The sequence below is a fragment of the Lampetra planeri genome, chromosome 19, assembly GCF_965212315.1.
Source record: "Lampetra planeri chromosome 19, kcLamPlan1.2.h2, whole genome shotgun sequence".
NCBI classification, from domain to species: domain Eukaryota; kingdom Metazoa; phylum Chordata; class Hyperoartia; order Petromyzontiformes; family Petromyzontidae; genus Lampetra; species Lampetra planeri.
In genome coordinates, this window is record NC_136125.1 from 7,365,083 (window position 1) to 7,388,140 (window position 23,058).

Below are 23,058 nucleotides of genomic sequence, written 5' to 3' on the forward strand. Positions count from 1 at the left end.
TTGCTGTTTAATAGGCGCTCGCTAACAGCGATTGGCCCCCAAAGGGTCTCTGTATGGCTATACCGGGGAGGGTTTGGGGAGGGTTGGAGGAAACGTTGTGCAGTCGTGACTTGATGTCGACTGTGATATCAATCCTCACGTCATTCACTCCTGAAACGAGTCGTCGTACGATATCCATCGCTTCTTCTCATCGGCATCGCGAGCAGCGTTTGCATATATTCTAAAGTGCATTTCGTCGTTCCTTGTTTTGGCGAATGGCGTAAATAACAACAACATCAACGGCATTAGCATGACCTACCATTGACAATTATAACGTTAGTGAGGGCCAGATTGCACGTAACCTGCCCCCCCCCCCCCCCACAAAGTCATTCACTTCAAAAAGCAAGCGACTTCACGTGGCGTTCCAGCATTGCCGACACCGAAGGCTCTTGCAACCTTCTATCCACATTATTCTCCATATTTAAACAAAAAGTCGCTTGCGGAACGTAAGACGGCCCCCATCACTTCCAAACAAAACTTGTGCCCGGCATCGATAAAGCTCAACAACACCTGGTCTCAAACGCACTCACTCATGTCACTCGACCACGCGCACCTTACCGATGTATAAGCACGCGTCTTCATATTTTTTTTTTATCGCTTTAAAATAAACTGGGGGCGAGGGGGGCAGGGTGGGTGTGGGAAGTGCGTCGTATAATCCTCGCCTTAGACTACGGAAACTCGTTCACAGACCCTCAAAACGTGGCCTTACTGCCGTGCAGGAGGCACTAAGGCCTCGCGATAAAAGGTAGAAGAGGGTCGATGAATTAGGGGCCACTTTGGGAGCAGGGTTAGATTCACTCATGGACGTTACGGCGAGCCCTCGTTTAACGCGGTAGATGCGTGTCTGAAAAGGGGCCTGCGTTAGGTGAAAATCGCGCTGAAGCGAAAACTATTTCCCCATAAATAACGAAACGATAAAGTTTGGCGAGATACTATATACGCGCTGCTGCGTTACTCTATCGTCCCGCGTACTGTATCGCTCCGGTCAGTCGTGCAGCTCAAGCAATTAGCTCAGATACCGCGTTATAACGGGCGCGTTCTGCGTTATAACGGGGGTGGTGGGTGTTACGCATTATAACGGGCTCGTTCTACGTTGTGTGTTCCCCTATGGAAGAACCGCGTTATAGCGAAAAACGCGTTGTGTGAGCACACGTTAAGCGGGAACTTACCGTGTACGATTTATTATCTCGTTTGTATTATCGGTCAACTCATATTGGTCCGTCTCGTGTGTACTGTGCTGTCTCGTCATATAGTCTCGTTGAAAATGTCTCGTGTGTGTGTGTTCCGTCTAATTTATATGACCGAATAGCTCCCATGTTTCAGTGCCGTTTGTTCCACTGGCCTATGGCTAAGAACATTTACAGATACATTTTGCATCGAACGTTAACGCTCGGCTGTCACGCGCACGACGATTGGATGCGTGCATCGTGATGGGAGTAAGCTAATGATCCACGTCATTTGATTTTGAACAGTCCACTTGCACATGTTTCCCTCGCTCTGTGTCGGTAGTAGTAGATGCGTTCAAAAAGGGGGGGGGGGGGGGGGCTCACAGAGCGAAACCGCACGAGGAGACCGCTGCCTGCCGTGTAGCGCAAGCAGTACACACACACACACACAGTACACACACACACAGTACACACACACACAGTACACACACACACCGTACACACACACACACACCGTACACACACAGTACACCCACACAATGTTGTCCCACGTCCGACCGCACAGCAGCGTGTAGAGTGAATTGAAACCGCACGGAGCGAATTGTGGGTAGAAAAAGGTTCGCTGCACATATACACAGCGCAAAATCTCGCCAACCGAACCCACAGAGCGCGAGGGACACTTGTAATCGAGACGCGCAATGCGCCGCATGCCGACTGCCAACACCCTCAGTAGATTGAGGGTGTGGGGGGCTAATTATCGTGGCCGAGCAAGAAGCCATTCGACGTAAGCGAGACACAAGCGATATACGTTAATTAGGAAAGCGATAGATTGTTAAATTGGAATTAGATTGAAAGGTTGGAGGAGTGGTGGCGCAGTGGTTAGCGCACGAACGCGCCTATGTATTATTACCGCTTCAGCACTCCACACCGATGACTGTTGTTGTTGTTGTTGTTTGGAGAGCGAATCCACAACCGAGTTAACCAATTGCAGGCTGTGGACGTTTTTTCGCTGGGAAGTCACAACCAGCATCGTCAGGTAGTGGCCAGAAGCGTGCATATGTCCTCCTCCAGTCTTGGGCCTGCGATGTCAGCGACGCTGCGCTCGTGACACTGCGCGCACCGCTGCCGACGCAGCAGCAGCAACAGCAGCAGCAGTAGTAAGAGCATCACCAAATGATTGCTTCAATCCGTAGCTCGCCCGAGCGGCCCTGCGTGTGGGTTGGGGGGGTGAGCATCGACCGCGAGCAGTGAAGCCACTTTCAGGTGGGGGGAGGGGGGAGCGGGGGGAGGGGGGAGCGGGGGGAGGGGGGAGTTCGAGGCTGCCAGTGAGACAAGTTCTGAAACGCGCTTTTACAAAAACAAGATCCAACGATCCCCCCCATCCACAGCACCGCCACCGTTCCTCGTTTAAAACGCCTAAGCGCGCGCAAATCAACCAAACGGCTTTTACAGTCATCGTAATATAAAGTGTATTTCTTGGTCAATCAACCAGCTCCCACCTTCGTCCAGCAAAATATATATATACACAACAGATTCCTTCTGAGAAGAAGGAAAAAAAACACACTTCCAGAAACGCTCTTAACATTTAAATCCAATGCCTAAAATCCCGTTTCCAGTGTCTTTGACTACTAAACCCTCAGGGGATGTAAACGATACAGATGCAGTATTGATTGTTTTTTTTACTTTTTGGAGCAGCAGTCGGATTCGGTTTGTGCTCCCCGACGCAATAGTCGTAGAGCAAAATAAAATAAAAACGCTCGTAATCAAATTTCGATAAACGGCTCAAAGAACAACTCGTATCGCAACGGCAAACGATATAAGATTTTTTTTAACGTTGAATTATTCCCCCCCCCCACCTCTCCCCTGTATTATGTACGTATGTGTGTATCTATTTATATTTTAGTATGCTGAACTTCCTTCGCACCGTACGTCGCCACCAACCGTGCTTAAATCGGAAGTCTCCCCGCGTTTTGACCATGTTGCCAATAAAGTCTCGATTATTTCAAAGGGGAGGCATTGCGGCGTTTGCTCTGCCAAAGACACCGCGCATTTCCAATTAAGTAAAATGTGAAGGAAAAAAATTGGTATAATTAAAGCGGGGTTGGAATGGCTTCAAAACAAACACAAAACAAGCACTCCGTGCACAAACGTTTCCAACCATCTGAGATGACGGGTGTCTTGATGACCCCTAGTTAATACAGATCTACGATAAAATGAATGGCAAAAGGCTCGAACCAGCGGCAGTCCAGCGCACTTCTTGAAGCGGGTCAGCCGTCGATATTCCAACCTTCTCCAGCGCAACAGGATTAGAGGTGGCTTTCCAGTGGAAACGTGCTTGCGCGTTATGTGGCCTGTCTGAAATAAACGAATGTCTTGTGAATACGACGAGCTGGTGTGTGTGTGTGTGGAACTTCCTTTGCACCGTACGTAGTCGACCGTGCTAATCGGATCCTACCGCGGCTACGGAAATGTCACTGCGCGGTGGGTGGACATCACCTCGCATTCAAAAATTGGCCTTAACAGAAAGCAACGAGGGAGAGAGAAAATGCCGCTCTCTTGCTTTTAGAAGAGGTGCGATCGTTTGACACGCGAAAACTAACGTTGTTTGCGAGAGACATCGGTGACAGCTCCCGCTGGTCCATCTCCTGTCACGGGGGCGATTCAAAGAGGCAACGTAACTCTTGAGCTTAACGTTGCGAACCTCGGACCCGCGATACTGAAAACGCGAGAAAACCTTTGCGGGGCGATTTCCGCGCTTTTTAAAGGAAAAGATAATTTTTGTAAAAAAACAAATGTTGAAACCCCTTCTTCTTGGTTCTTTCGGTAAAGTCACGTAGAAGGGAAATAATAAAATAATAAAAATAAAACAGATGAAGAACAGGTCTGTCGGAAAGACGCTGTCTTTCCGACAGACCTGTTCTTCACCTGTTTTTCCGACAGACCTGTTCTTCACCTGTTTTATTTTTATTATTTTATTATTTCCCTTCTACGTGACTTTGTTCTTCACCTGAGGACGGCTGCTTGCGTTGTGGCCGAAACGTCGTGAGAATTATTTTATTGTTTTATTTTTATTATTTTATTATTTCCCTTCTACGTGACTTTACCGAAAGAACCAAGACGATGAACCCCTGCAGTCACGAAAGCTTTAAATCGAAAAATGTTGAAACCCCTTGAATGCCGAAAACCTCGGCCCGTCAACGTTTCAGCATTTACAGGAGTGGACCAAACAAGAGTGGAATTGGCCGATGTGCAGGGCAGAGGACACGTGGGGGTCCCAAACACAGAGGCTTGGTGACCCAACTCGACAATACAGAAAGCCACAAATCTACCCTGGCACTGTCAATATCAATGGACTGAAATTATTGATCTTAAAAATAGGAATTCATTACCGAATGCCTTTAGCAACGTGAAGAGATAATATGCGGCTGGCATTCCCATCCAGCTTGGGACCTACTGACTTGTGCAAGCACATCCGGATCAGTACAGTGTGGCTACGTACGGTGTGAAATAAGTTTCAACGTACGTGCGCGTTTATCAAATATGGATTTCATCAAAAAAAGTCTAACTGAGAAGCAAAACCGAAACCATGAATGTCTACAGTCCCGCTCGAAAATGCAAAACGACAGCCTAACGCTCCGAACGTTGAAAAAAAAAGTTAAACTTTTTTTTTTTACGAGATAACTTAACATGCTTTTATGTAATTAAACACCCCGTGTCATTGATGCGAACTGACTTTAGCTGTGCATTTGCTAGAAAATATTGACAAGTCTGAAACGTATTCGTACACTTCATATTAGTTCCTGCGTTTCGTTTCTCAGTCCGCTTTTACTTAAGATTCTAAATATAAATATCCCGTTTCATTAATATTAACCTCACATTAAACAGTGTATTTGTTTGCAACGATACAATTGGTGTCTCTGAATGCTTACTGTATCTGACAGGTGGAAGCGGGTGGCATGTAACCTCCTCCAGAGAGAGAGAGAGAGAGCGAGAAGGTTCGGGAGTGAGACGGTCAGGAAGATTGTGGTCCAAACACACACACACACGTAAAGTGTGCGGATACAGAATACGGAAAACGTTTGCGAGCATCCTGCAGTGAAGATGTGCCGCATTACAAACTGTTGTGCGTGTGCCGTTCTGAACATAGGGGTTACAAGGATGGTTGGACGTTGTATATCAAGGACCGCCTCCATTCACCGCAGTGCATTGGCGGCTCTAGAAATTGGGCGGGGGGGGGTTTGTTTGTTACAGAATTCGAATTTTTTTTGTTATCATCTCGTTATGTTTTGTTGCTGACCGCCCCGCTTTGGGGAATGTGGCGGATGCACTGCGTCATGGCAAATCCATTGCATGCAACGACACGCACGCACACGCACACACGCGCGCGCGCGCACACACACGATGAATAATTTCAGCAGAGTAAGACTGGTCGGGAACACCGTTCCGGAAATTATTTTGGCACACGCCGCATCCATCTCACAACGCCGTACTTTGTCCTAACTCGTATAGACCTTTTCTCGTGGGATTATCGGAAAGTAAGGTGCAACAAAATATAGGATTATTTCGGATAGGCGTACCTTGTACTCTAGTTGTAGTGCCTTACGTCGGTAATCCTGACTCTCAAGCCAGCCCAAAAAACAGCGTTCCGGAAAGTATGGATTGAGGAATTAAGCGTTGGTTATATGAACCTTATGGCGGGACCAGAAGCCCCCGATTCTCGCATAAACATTATATTATAATGTTAACAAAAACGTTGCTCTTTTTCACCAATGGGTTTGAAGGATGGTGGCGAGTGTTGTCTTGTTAAACTATGCCTTTTAAACTGAAAACTACTTACCTGCAGTACCTCTATTTAAATACACTATCGAACAAAAAAATTCCACCCCTCTGTCAATCATCGTGTTTCTTCTCTGTGTGGATTTGTGAACACACTGTGTAAAAAGTACATACAATAGTACGCGTTTTCAATGCGCTGTTCATATTGTCACAAGCGTTTATACCAATATTACTCTACAGAGTAGTGGGTCGCCGCTCCTCTTATCCGCATTGATACGAGCGGTATGTGGGGACTATGGCTTAACCGCAAAAAAAAACCTATCTGCACAGATGCATACGGACAAGAGAAGTATTATCAAACAGAAGGAATTAACGGTGCAACGCATCTCATCTGTTAAATATCTGCAGGTAATAGGATTGTCATCGATTGATCCTGGCTGCAGACATTGGTAGGTCACAAATAATAATTAAGATAAGAGAGCAGTTTCACTGTATTACGCATCCCGTTATGACAAATAACGGACTTTAGTCGTGTAGACAGTTTGAGCAGCTTTGGATAAGACTTATGATCCTGCCCGTACCCGAGCGTGGAGTGCATTCGCTTGTTCAGCTCATCTGCGCATTCGTCGCACTTGGACATCACAACAGAATGATGCGCGCCAGGTGGGTCGCGGCGTTCATGTGGGACGGAGTCGCCAAAAATCGATTAATTAACTGATTAAGATTTTGACTTCCATTTATTCGTGGACCCCGGGGGTCCCGCCATAAGGTTAATTTACGAATTGAAAGAGAGACATTGATCCTTAGACACACACGCACCCCCACTTCTTCAGCACACACTGCGATTCTCCGCGGCGTGTACCCCGAGAGCACGAGGCTCGATCTCGCTCGACGGATCTGTATCATCTCACCCCCACCGCTAAACACCCACCACCACACCCCCATGCCACCACACGGCATGAACGAAGTCAATAAATGAAAATACTAATTTAAACATAAATAGTCACCCTCTGTCATAACTTATTCACCAGTTGCCCATGACGAGGCCGGAAGCTTTGGAGACGACAACAAAAAGTTTTTGCGTTCCCAAAACAACTCAATGGGGGGGGGGGGGGGCTAAACGAGGCCTTTCTTTAATCCCCCAAAACATCTCAAATCACAAGATCCAGGAGTTCTGATTGTGTCCACTCCTCCTCTCGGCTTCCACCCCCCCCCCCCTCCAAAACTCGAGGTGGATTCTCCTCGCTTCTCCACCCTCGGCGGTCGTCTCCCCTCCCAGGCGCCTTCGACGGCTCGGGGAGGGACGGGCGTTGTCGCCGAGACGAGGGGCGGAGGTTCGACTCCAGTCCCAGTTCCTCTTCGCTGCCGCGGCAGTGACGGCGACGGAGGAGGAGGAGGCGCGGGGGGAGGGGGCCTCCGTGTCACCGTCACCTCGCTGCCTTCTTGATGTAGATCTGGCCAGGGGCAAGGGCGGATGAAGGTGGGAGAGGGGAGAGGGAGGTGAGGAGGGTGGTAGGAGTGGCAGATACAAGGGAGGGGGGGGAGGTGAGAAATCGACCGCTGCCCACTTGATATATTGCACGTGTGCATCCTGTGTCGAAGCAGGCGATGAAGTAAACCCGTCGAGGCTCGTGAAACAACATTGGCTCTCTTGCAAGGGGGCGACTTGGGCTACATCGATCATATATATCGACAATTATGAATGTAGGGCTCCCTAATTAAAGAAAACTAGAAAGTTCGGGACTGCGCACCCTTCCCAAGGCCGTGACCGGGAATCGAACTCGGGTCACCGGCTAGGAAGCGCAATGAACGAACCACTGCTCCACCCAGCTCCCCTGTGACCACACCACTCTCTGCCCCCCCCCGCTCCCCCCCCCCCCCCCCCACCATGGGATCAGCCAAGCATCCCCACTGCAGCCTGACCCCTCCTGCAAACGAGCCTTGAGACTCGCGAGATTTTGTTTCCGACTTCGTTTGACGTCCCGAGGCACGGATTTTTGTTTGGCTTGCCATGGGCAACCCGTGACAGGAGAAGGGGGGAGGTGGTGGTGGGGGGGGGGGTGAAGAGGAAGATGCGGGGGGGGGCGGCGGAGGGGGGAGAGAGAGGAAGCAGCATCAGGAATAGGGGGGGAGGTGGGGGGGGGTTGTAGGAGGAGGGAGGAAAGAAAGCAGCTCAGATCCCCAGGGGGGCCCCCCCTCATTGGAGACGCGGGTTTATTTATGGAGGGAATTATCCCGTCCCGCAGAGCAAATCAAAATACCAGACAGGCTTCTGCAGTCGACGCCTCGGATGTCACGTTTAGTTGGTTGCGTTGCGTGTGAGAAATTGTGTGCACGTGTCTTTTAGGGCATGCGCGTGTGTGTGTGTGGGCATGCGCGTGTGTGTGTGTGGGCATGCGCGTGTGTGTGTGTGGGCATGCGCGTGTGTGTGTGTGGGCATGCGCGTGCGTGTGTGTGTGGGCATGCGTGTGTGTGTGTGGGCATGCGCGTGTGTGTGTGGGCATGCGCGTGTGTGTGTGGGCATGCGTGTGTGTGTGTGGGCATGCGTGTGTGTGTGGGCATGCGTGTGTGTGGGCATGCGTGTGTGTGTGGGCATGTGTGTGTGTGGGCATGTGTGTGTGTGTGTGGGCATGCGCGTGTGTGTGTGGGCATGCGCGTGTGTGTGTGGGCATGCGTGTGTGTGTGTGGGCATGCGTGTGTGTGTGTGGGCATGCGCGTGTGTGTGTGGGCATGCGTGTGTGTGTGTGGGCATGCGCGTGCGTGGGCATGCGCGTGTGTGTGTGGGCATGCGTGTGTGTGTGTGGGCATGCGTGTGTGTGTGTGGGCATGCACATGTGTGTGTGTGGGCATGCGCGTGTGTGTGTGTGTGTGGGCATGCGCGTGTGTGTGTGTGTGGGCATGCGCGTGTGTGTGTGTGTGGGCATGCGCGTGTGTGTGTGTGTGGGCATGCGTGTGTGTGTACACATGGGGAGCGGTGCCACAGTGCTTAGCGCGCCACGCTCCGAACGCGGCGCCCCGAGTTCGATTCCCGCTTACTGCCAAACCCCGGCTAGGATTATCTCAACCCGTCCTGGGCCTCCCCCTAGGTCGACTTAGCCTCAAATGAAGAACGGTACCATGCGTGAAAGCTTCAACGAGAGATTTTTTGTTGTTGTTGTGGGTGTAGATGGACGGCGTGTTGGTCCAAATTCGACAATTTTTTTTTATCCAAATTGGAACAACGAGGGACAGCTTTCCCATAAGCAGGTACCCCCCCCCCCCCCTCAGGCAAAAAAAAATATATATACGACTAAAGTTGGGCACCAGGAGACGCACCCAATACGCAACGCAACGCCGCAGTCTTCTCGCCTCGCTCTTCCGTGCGATTGGTGGCGACGCGGCCGCTGAGTGCGCCGCATTTGGAGAAAGCCGGGCGACCCGAGTTCAATTTGCGGGCCGTGAATAAACATCCGCGGCGGCCAGGGATATCGGATCCCTCGAGCAAAAAAAAAACCGGAAGGCCGTTATTGTACTTTATTAATAATAAGAGAGGAGAGGAAGTGGGCGAGAGTAAGGGTGGGTGGGTGGGGAGGGAGCTGCGGTGGGTGGGACGAGAGAGAGAGAGAGAAGGGCGCGATATTTCCAGGAACTGATCCATGTTTACTCTCCCACGAGGTCCACACGATATTCGGATCGCCTTCTTTCAAGGACGCCGAGGTCAAAGCTCTGATGGCTCCTGCAGTGATCGGGCTAAAGTACTCAGCTACTCAACTATTGTTTTTAATTATTAAACCAGGTAAGGCCCACTGAGCTACATAGATCTTTTATCAGGATGGACCTGGCCACGAACGATGGATCAACGAAGAGGCTTGTCATCGAGTGGACGTTCATAGCGGCCAAATGCTGTGCACGACAGTGGCCGTTGCCATTGTGCAGCCTCTCTCCAGGCTTTGGAGCAACGCTTTGCCTTTAGGTAAAAAGACAATCGCAGTTATTTAAGTCCGTCTTGAAAACTCACCTCTTAAAATTGACCTTAACCCCCCCCGCCCAGCCCCCCCGCCTAGTTCTGGCTGTTTACCCTCTGCAGGTTTCGTTCATTTCTCAGCTTTCTATACACGGCGGTGACGCATTGGGACCCGCCGCTTTACAAATGTAAAATCATCCTCATCATTATTTGTATTACTACTCCCGACGTTTTCCATTTCTCGGTGTTGAAAAAGCTCGGGGAGGCTCGTAGAGGCCAGGGGCTACTGGCGGCACCTCGCTGAGGATGACCCAGACGGGCGAGTCGGTGATGATGGAGAGACGCAGAGCCGTGATGGGGCCCAGACCCTGCTCCACCTCTCCCTCGGCGGCGCCATTCACGAACGCTCCTGCGTCATCGCAATCATCGTCATCATTGTTAGCATCGTCGTCATCGTGTTAGTGTTGTTGTCGTCATCGTCGTCGTCGTCATCATCGTCATCGTGTGAGTGTTGTTGTCGTCATCGTCGTCAGGATCAATAGCAGCAACATTATTAGGAGCACAACCACCACCATCGTCGTCATCATCGTCGTCATCACCGTCGTCACCACCATAATCACAATAATTGGCATCAAATCATCATCAGCTGCAGCAGCCATTGTCTATACATTCTGAATGAAGGCTTTCCCCTACACCCTTATATATAATTGATGTACAGCGTTGTAAAATGCAATTAACATGAGTGACGATGCTATATAAAATTAAATCATTATTATCATCAAGCACTGAGAAGAGGGTTATGTTTCGGATTGAACGAGCGTTCTGTATCGGATGGGAAGAGTGTTTCTGTATTGGATGGGACTCGAGTATTGTTATCAGCTAGCACTCGACATCCCCAGCTATAAAAAACGACCCAGAATCGTCAACTCAAGTCAACGTCGGGTATCGACGAATCAGCGAATCGTGGTCGGCTTTGGACAGGCGGCACGATGCGGGGGAGTCGGGCAGGATTCAAGGCGCGCGCGACTGTCTCACCGATGCGGAAGAAGCCGTCCTCCGTCCGCACGTACTTGGACGAGCGATCCTTGGTGTCTTGAAGCGTCTCTTTGCCCGAGTCGGGACTCTACGCGGCGTGGGCACAGAGACACATGGGGCAAAGACACGCGCACGCTTGCACAGACGCGAACGCAAAACGCGCACGCTGACGACGCGCGGACACAGGGACACTGACATGTGTGTGTGTGTGACCGTGAATACACACACACAGACACAGATGTGTGCGTTGTGTGTGAACGTGGACACACACAGACATGGACAAGTCTACTCGCACGCATAGCTCCACACACACATGAACAAATGATCGCATACAGACGTGTAAGCAAAGATAGATATCCCCGGGAAAGCTTTTCGCAGACTGTCGGGGCAAATGCTGTTAGCGAGCACCTATGAAGGCCGGCATGGCACACGAGGGGCTGGGTGGCCAACACCATGCCTGGCCGCCTTTGTCTCCCCAAGTGCTGTTGCTTACACACCACACCAGGCCGAGTCAACGTATGGGAGGCGTAGGACCGATTAAAATATTCGCCGCCGTCACTTTATCACGAGCGGGATTCGAGCTCTGCATCCAAGCCCGAAAGCCACATGACGGCTTGAGGTGCGGCCCAGTGAAGTTTTGCCGCTGCTGCCGTTGCTGCTGTCACTGCTGCTGTCACTGCTGCTGTCACTGCCACCACTGCCGCCGCTGCTGCCGCTGCTACCACTGCTGCCGCTACAGCCTACGCTAAACGTGCGATCTTGTTGTCAGTGCTTCGCGCTTCGCCCCGACGGTTTGGGCCAGGGCCTCCGCGGCCCCGTTCTGGGCTTTCCTCCGATGTTTACCCCGGTAGTCCCAAGTACAGCGTCAAGCGGGCAACCCCCCCCCCCCCGACCCTGCTTAGCTTTGCCGCGAGATCTCACGAGACGGGGGGGGGAGGGGCCCCCGTCGTGTGCCACTCACCAGGGAGGGCAGCACCTCCACGCTCGTGTTGAACAGCTTGTCGCCCGGGTGCTCGATGTTCCCGCTACGGAACAGGTACCTGCGACGCACAGGTGACGGGGGGGGGGGGAAAGCGAGAGTTCACACACTGGGTGGTGTGGGGTGGGCAGAGGTCGCAACCGGGTACCCAATACCCGTACCCTACCCGATACCCGGCTACCCGTACCCGGCCGGGTACGGGTAGCCGTTTGCGACCCTAGTGCGGCCGGGTACCGGTAGACCGTGAGTCACTGGTGAGTCACCGTTTGTCACTCATTTCCCAACGTCTTGTCTCTTCTCACAATTCAAGTTCCTAGAATCAACCCACCCGCGCCTGCAACATGGCTTCATCCCAGAGGTCGAAATCAGGTACCCGATACCCGTACCCTACCCGTACCCGGCCGGTTACGGGTAGGGTACGGGTATCGGGTACCTGACCGGGTACGGGTAGGGTACGGCCGGGTACGGGTACCCGTTTGCGACCCTGGTGCGGCCGGGTACGGGTACGGGGGGTAAGGAATCAAAAACCGTTTGCGACCTCTGAGGGTGGGTGGGGTGGAGGTGGAATACCAACGGACGCGCGTCTGACGGAGCCTAAAAGGAGCGACACAATACGACCACGTCACACCGACCATTCGTGATGACCCGCTGCACTGGCTGCCAATTGAACCAAGGGTTGATTGCACGCCGCGCACATTCGTGCACACGGGAAGAGTTGTTGTGAAGGGTGCGGGTTTTTCACGTGTTTGACACAGTCATTGGCGACGCTGCTGTTGCTGCTGCTGCACGTTGAACGCAAACAAACCCGACCGCACTTGTCGTCACTAACACCGTGGGCCTTAAATAGGGAAAAAGGGGCATGACCGGTGACGTTTCAGATGATCATTCTGCCTGCCTGGTCTCTCTCTCTCTGTGCTGTGAAAAAGGGCCATTTGCCCGAAAGGTCGCCCATTGTATATTTTAATCATTTTTAAGGCCGCAGTGTGTTTTTGACGGAGACTTGTTCCGTTGTGTTTTTGGTAAACAGTTCGACGCGTTTCGTGCGACTCCGAGAATTGCGCCACAGTGCGGCACATTCCCACCCGCTCGTGGTGCGACACAAACGCAGAGCGCCTCGCACCCCCCCCCCCACACTCACGTACAGACACACCACACACACCACACTCACGTACAGACACACCACACACACACACACGCTGACACACCACACACACACCACACACACCACACTCACACACCCCACACACACCACACTCACCACACTCACACACCACACACACACACCCCACACACACACTCACACACTCACACACACACCACACACCCCACACACACCACAAACACCCCACACACACACTCACACACTCACACCACACCCCACACTCCACACACACACCCCACACACCACACACACACACACACCACACACACACCCCACCCCACACACACACCACACAGACCCCACCCCACACACACACCACACACACACACCCACACACCACACACATCCCACACATCACACACACCACACCCCACACACACCAGGACAGAGGGAGGCCGCGCCCAGCCCACGTGCCAGCTGCTTCCACCGAACAATGGGCACTGGGGGCACACGGGGGCACACGCGAGCGCGTGCGGCCGCCAGGTTAACCCCTCGCAGACGTCACTGCCCAATGTGCAGGATGCGAGATCGGGACCCCCCCGGGGGGGAAGGGCGAGGGGGGGGCTAGGGGAGGAGAGGGTGGGGGTAGAGGGGGTTGGGGGGCAGGGTGGTTGAGAGGCAACTACCCAGATGGAGCGAGGAGAAGAGAGAGAGATGGGGAAAGGGAGGGAGAAGGAAGGTAGCGGGGGAGGGAATTAAGAGGTGGGATGAGGAGGTGGGGGGAGGGGGGAGAGAGGAGGTGAGAGACTAAAGAGGCGGGAAGAGGTACGTGTATGGCTCTGTATGCACATGCCGCGAGTGTATCGTTGGATAGCGGGTGTGGTCGAGAGGTGCAGGAGTGCGAGGCTAAAGCCGGGAGAGAGCAGCTCCCTGTATGCGGCTCCTCTACCGAGGTGTCCAACACAACGGAGCAACGCTTTGCGGGGACGTCACCGGCGGATGTCCTACGGGGTGACCCGCCCCTGCCGTGGGAATGTGGAATTGCCACCTCTAGCTCAGGGGCTGTAAGCCGGGAACCGAGACGCGCCGCCTCAATGCTCGTTTGAGCGGCGAATCAGGGTGACCGACCTTGGAGGCAGGCGTTCAGTCGCCGCGTCCCTCGGTGAATGGAGCCGACAACGACGCCGTAGCCGGTTCATTAAAATAGCAATAAACAACAACAACAACAAACAGGGCTGAGAGTAAGAAACGAGCCGTGCCGCACCCCAGTGGGAATCGAACCGGGACCCCCCGATCCCCTGTGTTGCCCCCTGACCCCTCGCGTGAGACGGGGGACCTCTGTGCGCGCCGTAGCAATATCCTGCCGCGGGCCGACCTCCCACGGCCGGGATGAGTCTCAAAATGAAATATTTGCGTTTGGTATATTTCAGAGGGGGGGCAGGGGGAGCGGTGGCGCAGTGGTTAGCGCCACCTCGCCACGGCGCTAAACACAATCAGTGCGCCCGGATTTGACTGCAGGCCACGGCTAGCCACATCAGCGGCGAGTGGTTTCCGAACGGTCCTGAGGACCTCCTCCACCGCCACCGTGCCGACTACATCAACGTGCACTGACCAGCGTGGTGAAGTATGGTCAAATAACAACCACCCACGGAGGAGTGGATTGAGACAAAACGATTTAAAAATACGTTTCAGTTCCTCAAGAGGAAGACGGTCCCCAGCACGTGGAGTCGAACCATTGTTAACCGTGCCGAGCGGCACGCCGGGACTCACCGCGAGGACTCACGGGGCTCACGGTGAGATTGAGCGACACATTGACTCTCGCAAAAGGGGTGATGAGGGTGAGGTGAGTGGGGTGGTTGTTGAGGTGGTCAGGGGTGGTGAGGGGTAATTGTTGGGGGTGGTGAGGGGTGGCTGTTGGAGGTGGTGAGGGAGGTTAGGAGAGAGGGAGAAAGTGAAGGGAGGGAAGTTCCACTCGTGTAGTTGTCCCAATAGTGGAGCTGCGGAGCGCGTGTTTGTGCAGCGTTACCGTGAGTAATTGAGGGAGTTAATGGGCTGTTAATGAAGTGATGCTGAACCACACGCCTTCTAATGGAGAGGTTAGGGCGGTGGAATGCTCCCTCTTTATTCATTAAATTAAGTTTTGGCTCCGAGAAAAAGAAAACATTCTGCTGCTGCTGATGAAGCAGTTAATGATGGCACTGCTGACGCTACAAACCTTGCTGTTGATTAAACTGACGATGATGCTGCTCCTGTTGCTACGTCTTCAGCTACTGTTGCTGATTAAAATAATAATAATGATGTTGCGACCGCCGGTGTTACCGATAACGACGCCACGGATAGTGTTGCTGATGATGCTGCTGCTGCTGCTGATGATAACGGTAACAACCGTGACAGTGTTTTGCTGATGATGGTAGGGATAAAACAGTGGATTTGTGATGACGATTTACAATGATCACGATAACAATGATGGGGCACACACACACACGCACCTCTCAACAAAATCTCTCTCCTGCCCCCCCCCCGCACTCTTGAGAGAAACCTCATTTTGCTGTGGTTGTCACACCTGATGATGATTGCTCGTGTTGCAATCGAAACGTAGTGATTTAATTTACTTTTATTTATTTTTATTTTATTTTTCACCCACGTGACTTTACCGAAAGAACCAAAGAGTATGGATCCTTGCAATCACGAAAACTTCAAATCTAGAAAGAAACCTCATTAACACCACAATAATAATAAGCTTACCCCGAGCTCTCAATACTCTGATAGTGCGCTGTTTTTGAGTTGTACGCCTTTTGGCGTCATCTGGTCCAACACCAATGGAGAATAGGCTCTAAGGAAAGCTGTCTCAGGTGTGGACCAATCAACTTCAAGGACAGTGCATATCATTATCATTATCAGAGTTGTTTCTTTTTGTTTGCATTTTGACTGCTTGTGTTGTGGTTATTGCAAACATGATGCCTTGTATAAAGGTGTCAGTTTTGTACCAGTTTAAAGGGTAAAAACCTACTACTGTGGTTTGTACAATTAAGCCCGCAAGCTCAGCCGTGATCCCACAACGCGCCTGCCACAGTTAGCCGCTCACAGGTAGACGAGCTGCCCCTGGTCTACGGCCCTGCACAGTCCCGGCGCTGATAATTCCACATTCTTGTGGCGGGGTTGAGTCGCTACCATGGGGCACCACATTGCGACTTCCTTGCAATGTGGTGCCCCCCCCCCCCCCGTCTTTGTTGAACATCTCAGCGGTGCTCTTGGCATCGGCGTCATGCTCCTCATCCACACCTTCTCTCTCTCCTACCTACAACACAACATATACATTCCACGTGCCCGTGGCAGGGCGTGTGGCTGTCTATGAGACAAAGTAGTGCGATTTTTATCGACCCCCCGAGGGAGGCGTTGGATGATGGGCCGAGTCAACTCCGGTGCAGGCTTTGAACTCGCGACCTTTCCGCTTCGTGAGCTGCTCGCTCCGCCGCTGAGCATTGTGGGTAACAGCCAATACAGAACAAAGAAGTCCACCTGGCATGTCCTCCCGCACCTCCAATTAGCACGGTTGGTTTCGTACGATGCGAAGGAATTTAGAGACACATGCCACGACACCACCGCTTCTAACAACAACCCCACTTCTACGACTCGACCACTATCATCTCACGTGAAATTTTATAATTGCTTGTAAAGCGCTTTGGAACAAGGCTCGCTATATATACGTCTTTATAAGAGAAGGGACAAGTACAGTACATGTGTGCGTTAATCCATCAGCCTCGTGGCTTTTAAGACCCATTTGTTCAGCAGCGTTTGCTTAAGCACGCGGGTTCACGGTTTTCGACCGTCTGGGTCCCATCAGCAGAGCCAAATGTTATTGGCAAGACCACTCCATGTAAACTATGGGATTTCGTTCAACACAAAAGGCAACATTGTGTACACACTCGTTGTGCGCTGCTGTGGAACACTTTGGGTAAAACCAAATGCAAGCAGAACCCCGTTCCATGTCTCCACAAATTAATTTATGTTTAAAAGTGTCTTCGTTAAATCGGCCTCTTTCGCTTTCTAGAGCGATATCAGAATTTGCAATGACCGGTTTTAGATTCGTCCAAGAACGGGCTTACACTTTTGTCTGTGGATAATAAAGCAGAAGCTGTCGTTCGCAAATTCTCCGCCGCCTAGGATGATATTTGCGCAACCATAATTGCCTCGTGCCCCAGAGGATGCGTGCGAACGCTTGGGCCTAACCCCAACACTGACCCGAAATACTCGCACCTTCTGCCCGCGCAGTTATGACCATCGCCACCGGTGGATCGCAAATTGGCGCCGTGGCGTTCCATTCATCACCATCGGCCAGGGCCTATCCGCTGCTGGACAAAGGCCTCCCCGCAATGTCGCCATTCCTCGCAATCAATTCATGCGTTGCGACAATCCGTCGTGCTCCCGCGCACGATCCTGTTTCCTCGCTCCGTCTCCGTGGTGGACGTTCTCCACTTGGGAGAGTCGCCCCCCTTTGGCTGCCGTTCTGTCGCTGGTCTCGGCCACCGGCCACCGTCCCCCCCCCCCCTCCAGCCATGGGGCGCGCCCCCCCCCCCACCCGAGCCACCACTTATACTCTCCTTAGCGGTCAATACGATAATGTCTCGAAATTTCAGAGGGGGCGAGTTTGCTTGTTTCTTCTCTTTCGGTTTGAAAACTGAGCTTAATAATAATGAACAGCAACATGCCGATGCATTTTGTATTGGGACTTGCGTACGATTGTGCGAGTATTGACTCGCCGCGTGTGCACAGCGTGTGTGCTGTGTGTTGCATGTTGATCAGTGCATGGTACATTGATGCACCGTTCTCAGCGCGGATGTATTATGTGCTCTTTGCCAGGGTGTGGGCGTGATAATGTTGATGAAGGTGTGGCCGTGATAATGTTAATGAAGGTGTGGGCGTGATAATGTTAATGAAGGTGTGACCATGATAATGTTGATGAAGGTGTGGCCGTGATAATGTTAATGAAGGTGTGAACGTGATAATGTTGATGAAGGTGTGGTCGTGATAATGTTGATGAAGGTGTGGTCGTGATAATGTTAATGAAGGTGTGGCCGTGATAATGTTAATGAAGGTGTGGCCGTGATGATGTTAATGAAGGTGTGAACGTGATAATGTTAATAAAGGTGTGAACGTGATGATGTTAATGAAGGTGTGAACGTGATGATGTTAATAAAGGTGTGAACGTGATGATGTTAATGAAGGTGTGAACGTGATTATGTTAATAAAGGTGTGAACGTGATAATGTTAATAAAGGTGTGAACGTGATGATGTTAATGAAGGTGTGAACGTGATAATGTTAATGAAGGTGTGAACGTGATGATGTTAATGAAGGTGTGAACGTGATGATGTTAATGAAGGTGTGAACGTGATAATGTTAATAAAGGTGTGAACGTGATAATGGTAATAAAGGTGTGAACGTGATGATGTTAATGAAGGTGTGAACGTGATGATGTTAATAAAGGTGTGAACGTGATAATGGTAATGAAGGTGTGGCCGTGATAATGTTAATGAAAGGTGTGGCCGTGATAATGTTAATGAAGGTGTGAACGTGATAATGTTAATGAAAGGTGTGGCCGTGATAATGTTAATGAAGGTGTGGCCGTGATAATGTTGATAAAGGTGTGGATGTGATAATGTTAATGAAGGTGTGGCCGTGTTAATGTTAATAAAGGTGTGGCCGCGAGTTATTTACAATGGTGTGGCCAAGGGTCATTTACAACGGTTTGGCCGCGTGCTGTTGCAGTGGGGCGGGACAGGGGTGGGGTGGGGTGGGGGGAGCGAGCGAGCGAGCGAGAGAGCGGCACCTCTCAACGCGGATGGGCTCGTGGAAGCGGAAGAGGATGAAGTCGCCGGCGACGGGCGTGAAGGCCCAGAAGAAGTCCTGGCCCAGGTAGACCTTCTCCAGCGTGTACTGCTGGTACATCTTGAGGCTCGTGCTCACCTCCGCCGCCGGGTTCGGGTGCGCCTTGTGCAGCGGCTGTTTCCCAAAGTCGCGATCCTGCGTGCGTGCGCGTGTGCGTGCGTGCGTGCATTTCGTTTGAGCACGGGGAGGAGAGGTGGCGTGGCGGTTAGCGCTACAGAAACCGGCGACCCGGGTTCGATTCCCACTCACGGCCAACGGATGTTTGTCTCCGAAGTTGCCCGTGAGTGGGAATTGAACCCGGAAAGTTGTGTTCGTAGCACAGCGCGCTAACCGCTCCCCCCACATTCGCTACACAACCACTCCCCGCACACACGCGCTCGCACACGTGCATCCTCACCCACATCCAACCCGTACACAACCGCACATCCACATACCCACCCACACCCACTCGTACGTGCACAAACACCCACCACCCATACACACCCGCACCCACTCGTACGCACACACACACGCACCTTGAGCTTCTGGATCTTTCCCGACAGCGAGGAGTGGGTGCCCACGTGCTGGAACAGTGACGGCTTGAAGCGGACGCGGAGATTCGCCTTCTGCCGCTCGCAGTGTTTCTGTTGGGAGCCGGAGGAGGAGCGAGGGCAGAGCCAACGATCGCAACGGCTAAATCGCCCCAGCCGGTCAGCTGGGAGGACCCCGGGTTCGATCCCCGTCGCTGCCGCGGTCATTCTATGCTCAAAGCCACGAGCGCGCCGTGGGGCATGCGACACGCAGTCGGGCGGGGGGAGCGACGGTGCAACGTGGCCACGGCCATCTGTGAAAAAGAGCTTTGTTGCTCATCAGATTCCTCCAGTCTAAATAAATATTCTGATTCCCTTTCGGACTACAGCTTCGACAATTCGCACTGGCCGAACGTGGTGAAGTATGGTCGAACAACCCGCACCGCTGACGCAGCTTGGGATGGCGGTTCATTTGAATTGAGCGGTCGACTGACAAGAAAGTGCCGCCAATCACAAATTACATTTATTGTTATATTATTATTGTAACAACAATAACAACAATAACATTATTGTTGTTGTTGTTATTATTATTATAGGAGGATGTGCGCTCTCAGAGAGCGGGTGGGGAGGGGCGGGAAAGAGTACAATGACCTCGATAGCCGCGACCGCCGCTCGTCAATTGCCGTCGCACAATGTGGTGGTGGTGGTGGCGAGGGCCCGGGATCCGTCCGCAGACGAAGCGACCGAGAGAGAGAGGCGGGGTGGGGGGGCAGTGTAGGAATCGTAAAGATGGGGACACATCGCTAAAACGCCGCAAATTGTAATTTCATCGCCGTCGCGGCGAGATAACGGCGTGAATTATGGCGAGGAGAGAGCGCACGGCCACGGGCTGCCGCTGGGCTGCTCCTCGATTAATGAAGTCCGAGGAGGACATTCCCCGCCCGCCAAACGCGGCAGTACAGAAAGCGCGTGTCGTTACCCAATCTTGGTGGATTTATTTCTAAATGTTATCTCCCCTTTGCGTTTTGTGTTTTATCGGAGGTAATGTAGTGTTGTGTTACTCCCCCGCTCCCCCCCCCCCCCAAAAAGAATGTATTTAGGAGTTGGAAAAATATCCCAAGGCAGGGCAATCCTCATCAGGGATGTTGAGGTTCGGCAAGCATTTCGTGAGCTCTCTGAATGTCTGAATGTCCAACTGTCCACCTGTCTGGAAGTGTCTCTTACTCTCCGCTTCTTTGTCCATTCGTTGTTTGGATATCCTGTATATCTGGCTGTGCTTGTCTGTCCATCTGTCCATCCAGTCACCTGTGTGTCCAAATGTTTCGCTGCCCATTTGTTCATTTGTCCATCTGTCGATCTGTTTTGCCCACCAAACCGTCTCGACCGTCAATCTCGCTGCCCGTTCATCTGTCCGTTCGTCTCTCTCCGCCTGTGTCTACCCATCTGTCTGGCCTCTTTCTCTCTCCATCCACCCATTTGTCCCCGTCCGTCCGTCTCACCGCGTCCTTCTCTGGGTTGCAGGTCTTGACCCACAGGAAGTGATCGAGCAGCCAATCGATGGGCTTGTCCTTGTGGAACATCAGGAAAAACTCCACGATCGGGTTCAAGTCCGACGCCTTGAACAGCTTACCTGGGGGTGGAGTGGGGGGAGGGAGGGTAAGCAGAGCATGTTCATTGCTGACCGATTTATGCGGATTATTCGGGCGCGTCGCAGGTTTTCGCGAGGCATTTGGGTGGGTATACAGTATTGTGGGATACTGTATACACAACAACAACAACAACAACAACAAAAACAACGACGATGACATGAAACTCTCGCGGAGTTTCGGAGCCCACGGAGTGGCGTTGACAATCGCCGCTCTAAACCCGGCGGGGATCTCCTGGACAAATCCGGAGAGTAGGAGACGTACCAGTCGTACTCGTCATCCTAGCCGTTCTCGTTGTTACTAGTCGTAGTCACTAGTCGTAGACGCAGTAGTCGCAGTATTTTTAAACGCAATCTCCCGTGTTGTTGTTTAAGCGGCGGCGCTGCTGCCCTCCGTGGCTCGGCGTGAACGCTCGCACGAGCCAAATTAAAAAAAAAACTCAAATGTCGATCATTGTAAAAATGTAATTGTACATGAATTACATTGAAAAACAGCGACCGTTTCATCATCTGCGACCGTGCCATTTCCCCCCCGCTCGACTCTCTAAGGCCCGTGTGGCCGTGAACAGCGTTTGATTTCCGCGCGTTTATTTCATCGTTGCCGTGATCGCCGAGTGAAGTTCTTGGCACCTCCGCCGTCGCCGCCGTCACCGTCGCCGCCGCCGTTTACAGAACACCCGGGGGAAGTGGGGGGGGGGGCGCCGTGCCGTGTTCATGGCCGCCGTTCGATTATAAGTTTTATTTTTTGGGGGCCGTTCGTTTCTCGCCGTCCGCCCAGCGTGCCTCGTCTCTGGCACGGGTGGGGGAGGGGGGGCGCGTGGTGGGGAGAGAGGCAGCGGTCGCTGCTGCGCCTTGACACGTGGCGAGATTGCCAAGTGAGAGACAGGGACAAAGGATCCCCCGTGTAGCCTTCACGGGTTGTTGCGGCAAGTGCCGCAAGCGAGCGGCACCGTTGAAGGCAGGTTATGCAACTCCAGTGAGTGGGCCGGACAAGCACCATGCCAGGCCGCCTTTGTCTCCCTGGTGGCGATGTTCACGTAGCGCATCAGGTACTCATTTAAGGCTGAGCCGACCTAATGCAGGACCCAGAACTCGGGTGGCCGTGTTTGTAGCAATGGGCTAACCACTTCACCACCACTCCCCACACTTACCCCCCCCCATCACCACCACCGTTGTACTTGTTTTATTCTCCTGACGATTATATGGCAAGTCGAGTTGATGATGATGATGGCCCTTCACTGAGATGTGAACTCGCAACCTTCACAGTGTGCGCCAAGAACTCCAACCCAGAAGTGGCACACGGCTATTCAAATGTAAATTTGTGGAGAAAAGAATAATCAAAAAGGTTATCACAATCATCATTACGGCTGCCCTACAATAGAACATGACAACATTTTGGGCAATTTCCCTTCATCAGAGGAACAAACAAATCCACCGATGAATAAATAAACCGCACTCAGTCTGCTACATCGCATCAACGTCAAATTATAATGTGCAGTCCCATCAGCCGCCAGCCGCTGCATTTGACGCAACAACAAAAAAACTCCGCGACCGCTCTCAATCTCCCCGAGCGCCATCATCATCAGCAGCCGCGCGACGAGCGACGAGCGCGATGTCTCACCGATGAAGCCCAGCTGCGAGAACTCGAGGATGATCCACTCGTCGGACGGCTGCTGCTCCGCAAAGTTCTTCATGGTGGTCAGGTAGTTGGGCCTCGCCACGATGTCATCCTCCAGCTGCAAGGGTGTCGTCAAGAAAATGCCCACGCCATCATCATCATCAGCATCACCACCATCACGAGTCGCTAAGTCGTTCATTAGCCCTTTGCCGCCCCGAGACGGCTGCAAGTTTGCAGGGTGGGTGTTGATTCTCTCTTCGGTTGATTCTCTCTTCAGCACACCGGTGGGCTAAAGAAGTCAATTAATTTGTCCTTTGAAAACGTGACACATTTTTTACTGTTTGGCCGTGTCGGGTGGT

General features: G+C 52.2%; 1 protein-coding gene across 1 annotated transcript in view; it reads right to left on the reverse strand.

Moving 5' to 3' along the window:
- Positions 1-2,657: 2,657 nt before the first annotated feature.
- Positions 2,658-23,058, reverse strand: part of LOC144724026 (alpha-1,3-mannosyl-glycoprotein 4-beta-N-acetylglucosaminyltransferase B-like) — a 121,754-nt gene continuing 101,353 nt past the window's right edge. Inside the window, exons 8-15 of the mRNA XM_078602850.1 lie at positions 22,703-22,817; positions 20,936-21,066; positions 19,443-19,550; positions 18,869-19,062; positions 11,921-11,999; positions 10,960-11,047; positions 10,221-10,333; positions 2,658-7,435 (exon numbers count right to left, since the gene is read on the reverse strand). Coding sequence (XP_078458976.1) covers positions 7,409-7,435; positions 10,221-10,333; positions 10,960-11,047; positions 11,921-11,999; positions 18,869-19,062; positions 19,443-19,550; positions 20,936-21,066; positions 22,703-22,817 — 855 coding nt within the window. The 3' untranslated portion in view covers positions 2,658-7,408. The remainder of the gene's footprint in view (positions 7,436-10,220; positions 10,334-10,959; positions 11,048-11,920; positions 12,000-18,868; positions 19,063-19,442; positions 19,551-20,935; positions 21,067-22,702; positions 22,818-23,058) is intronic.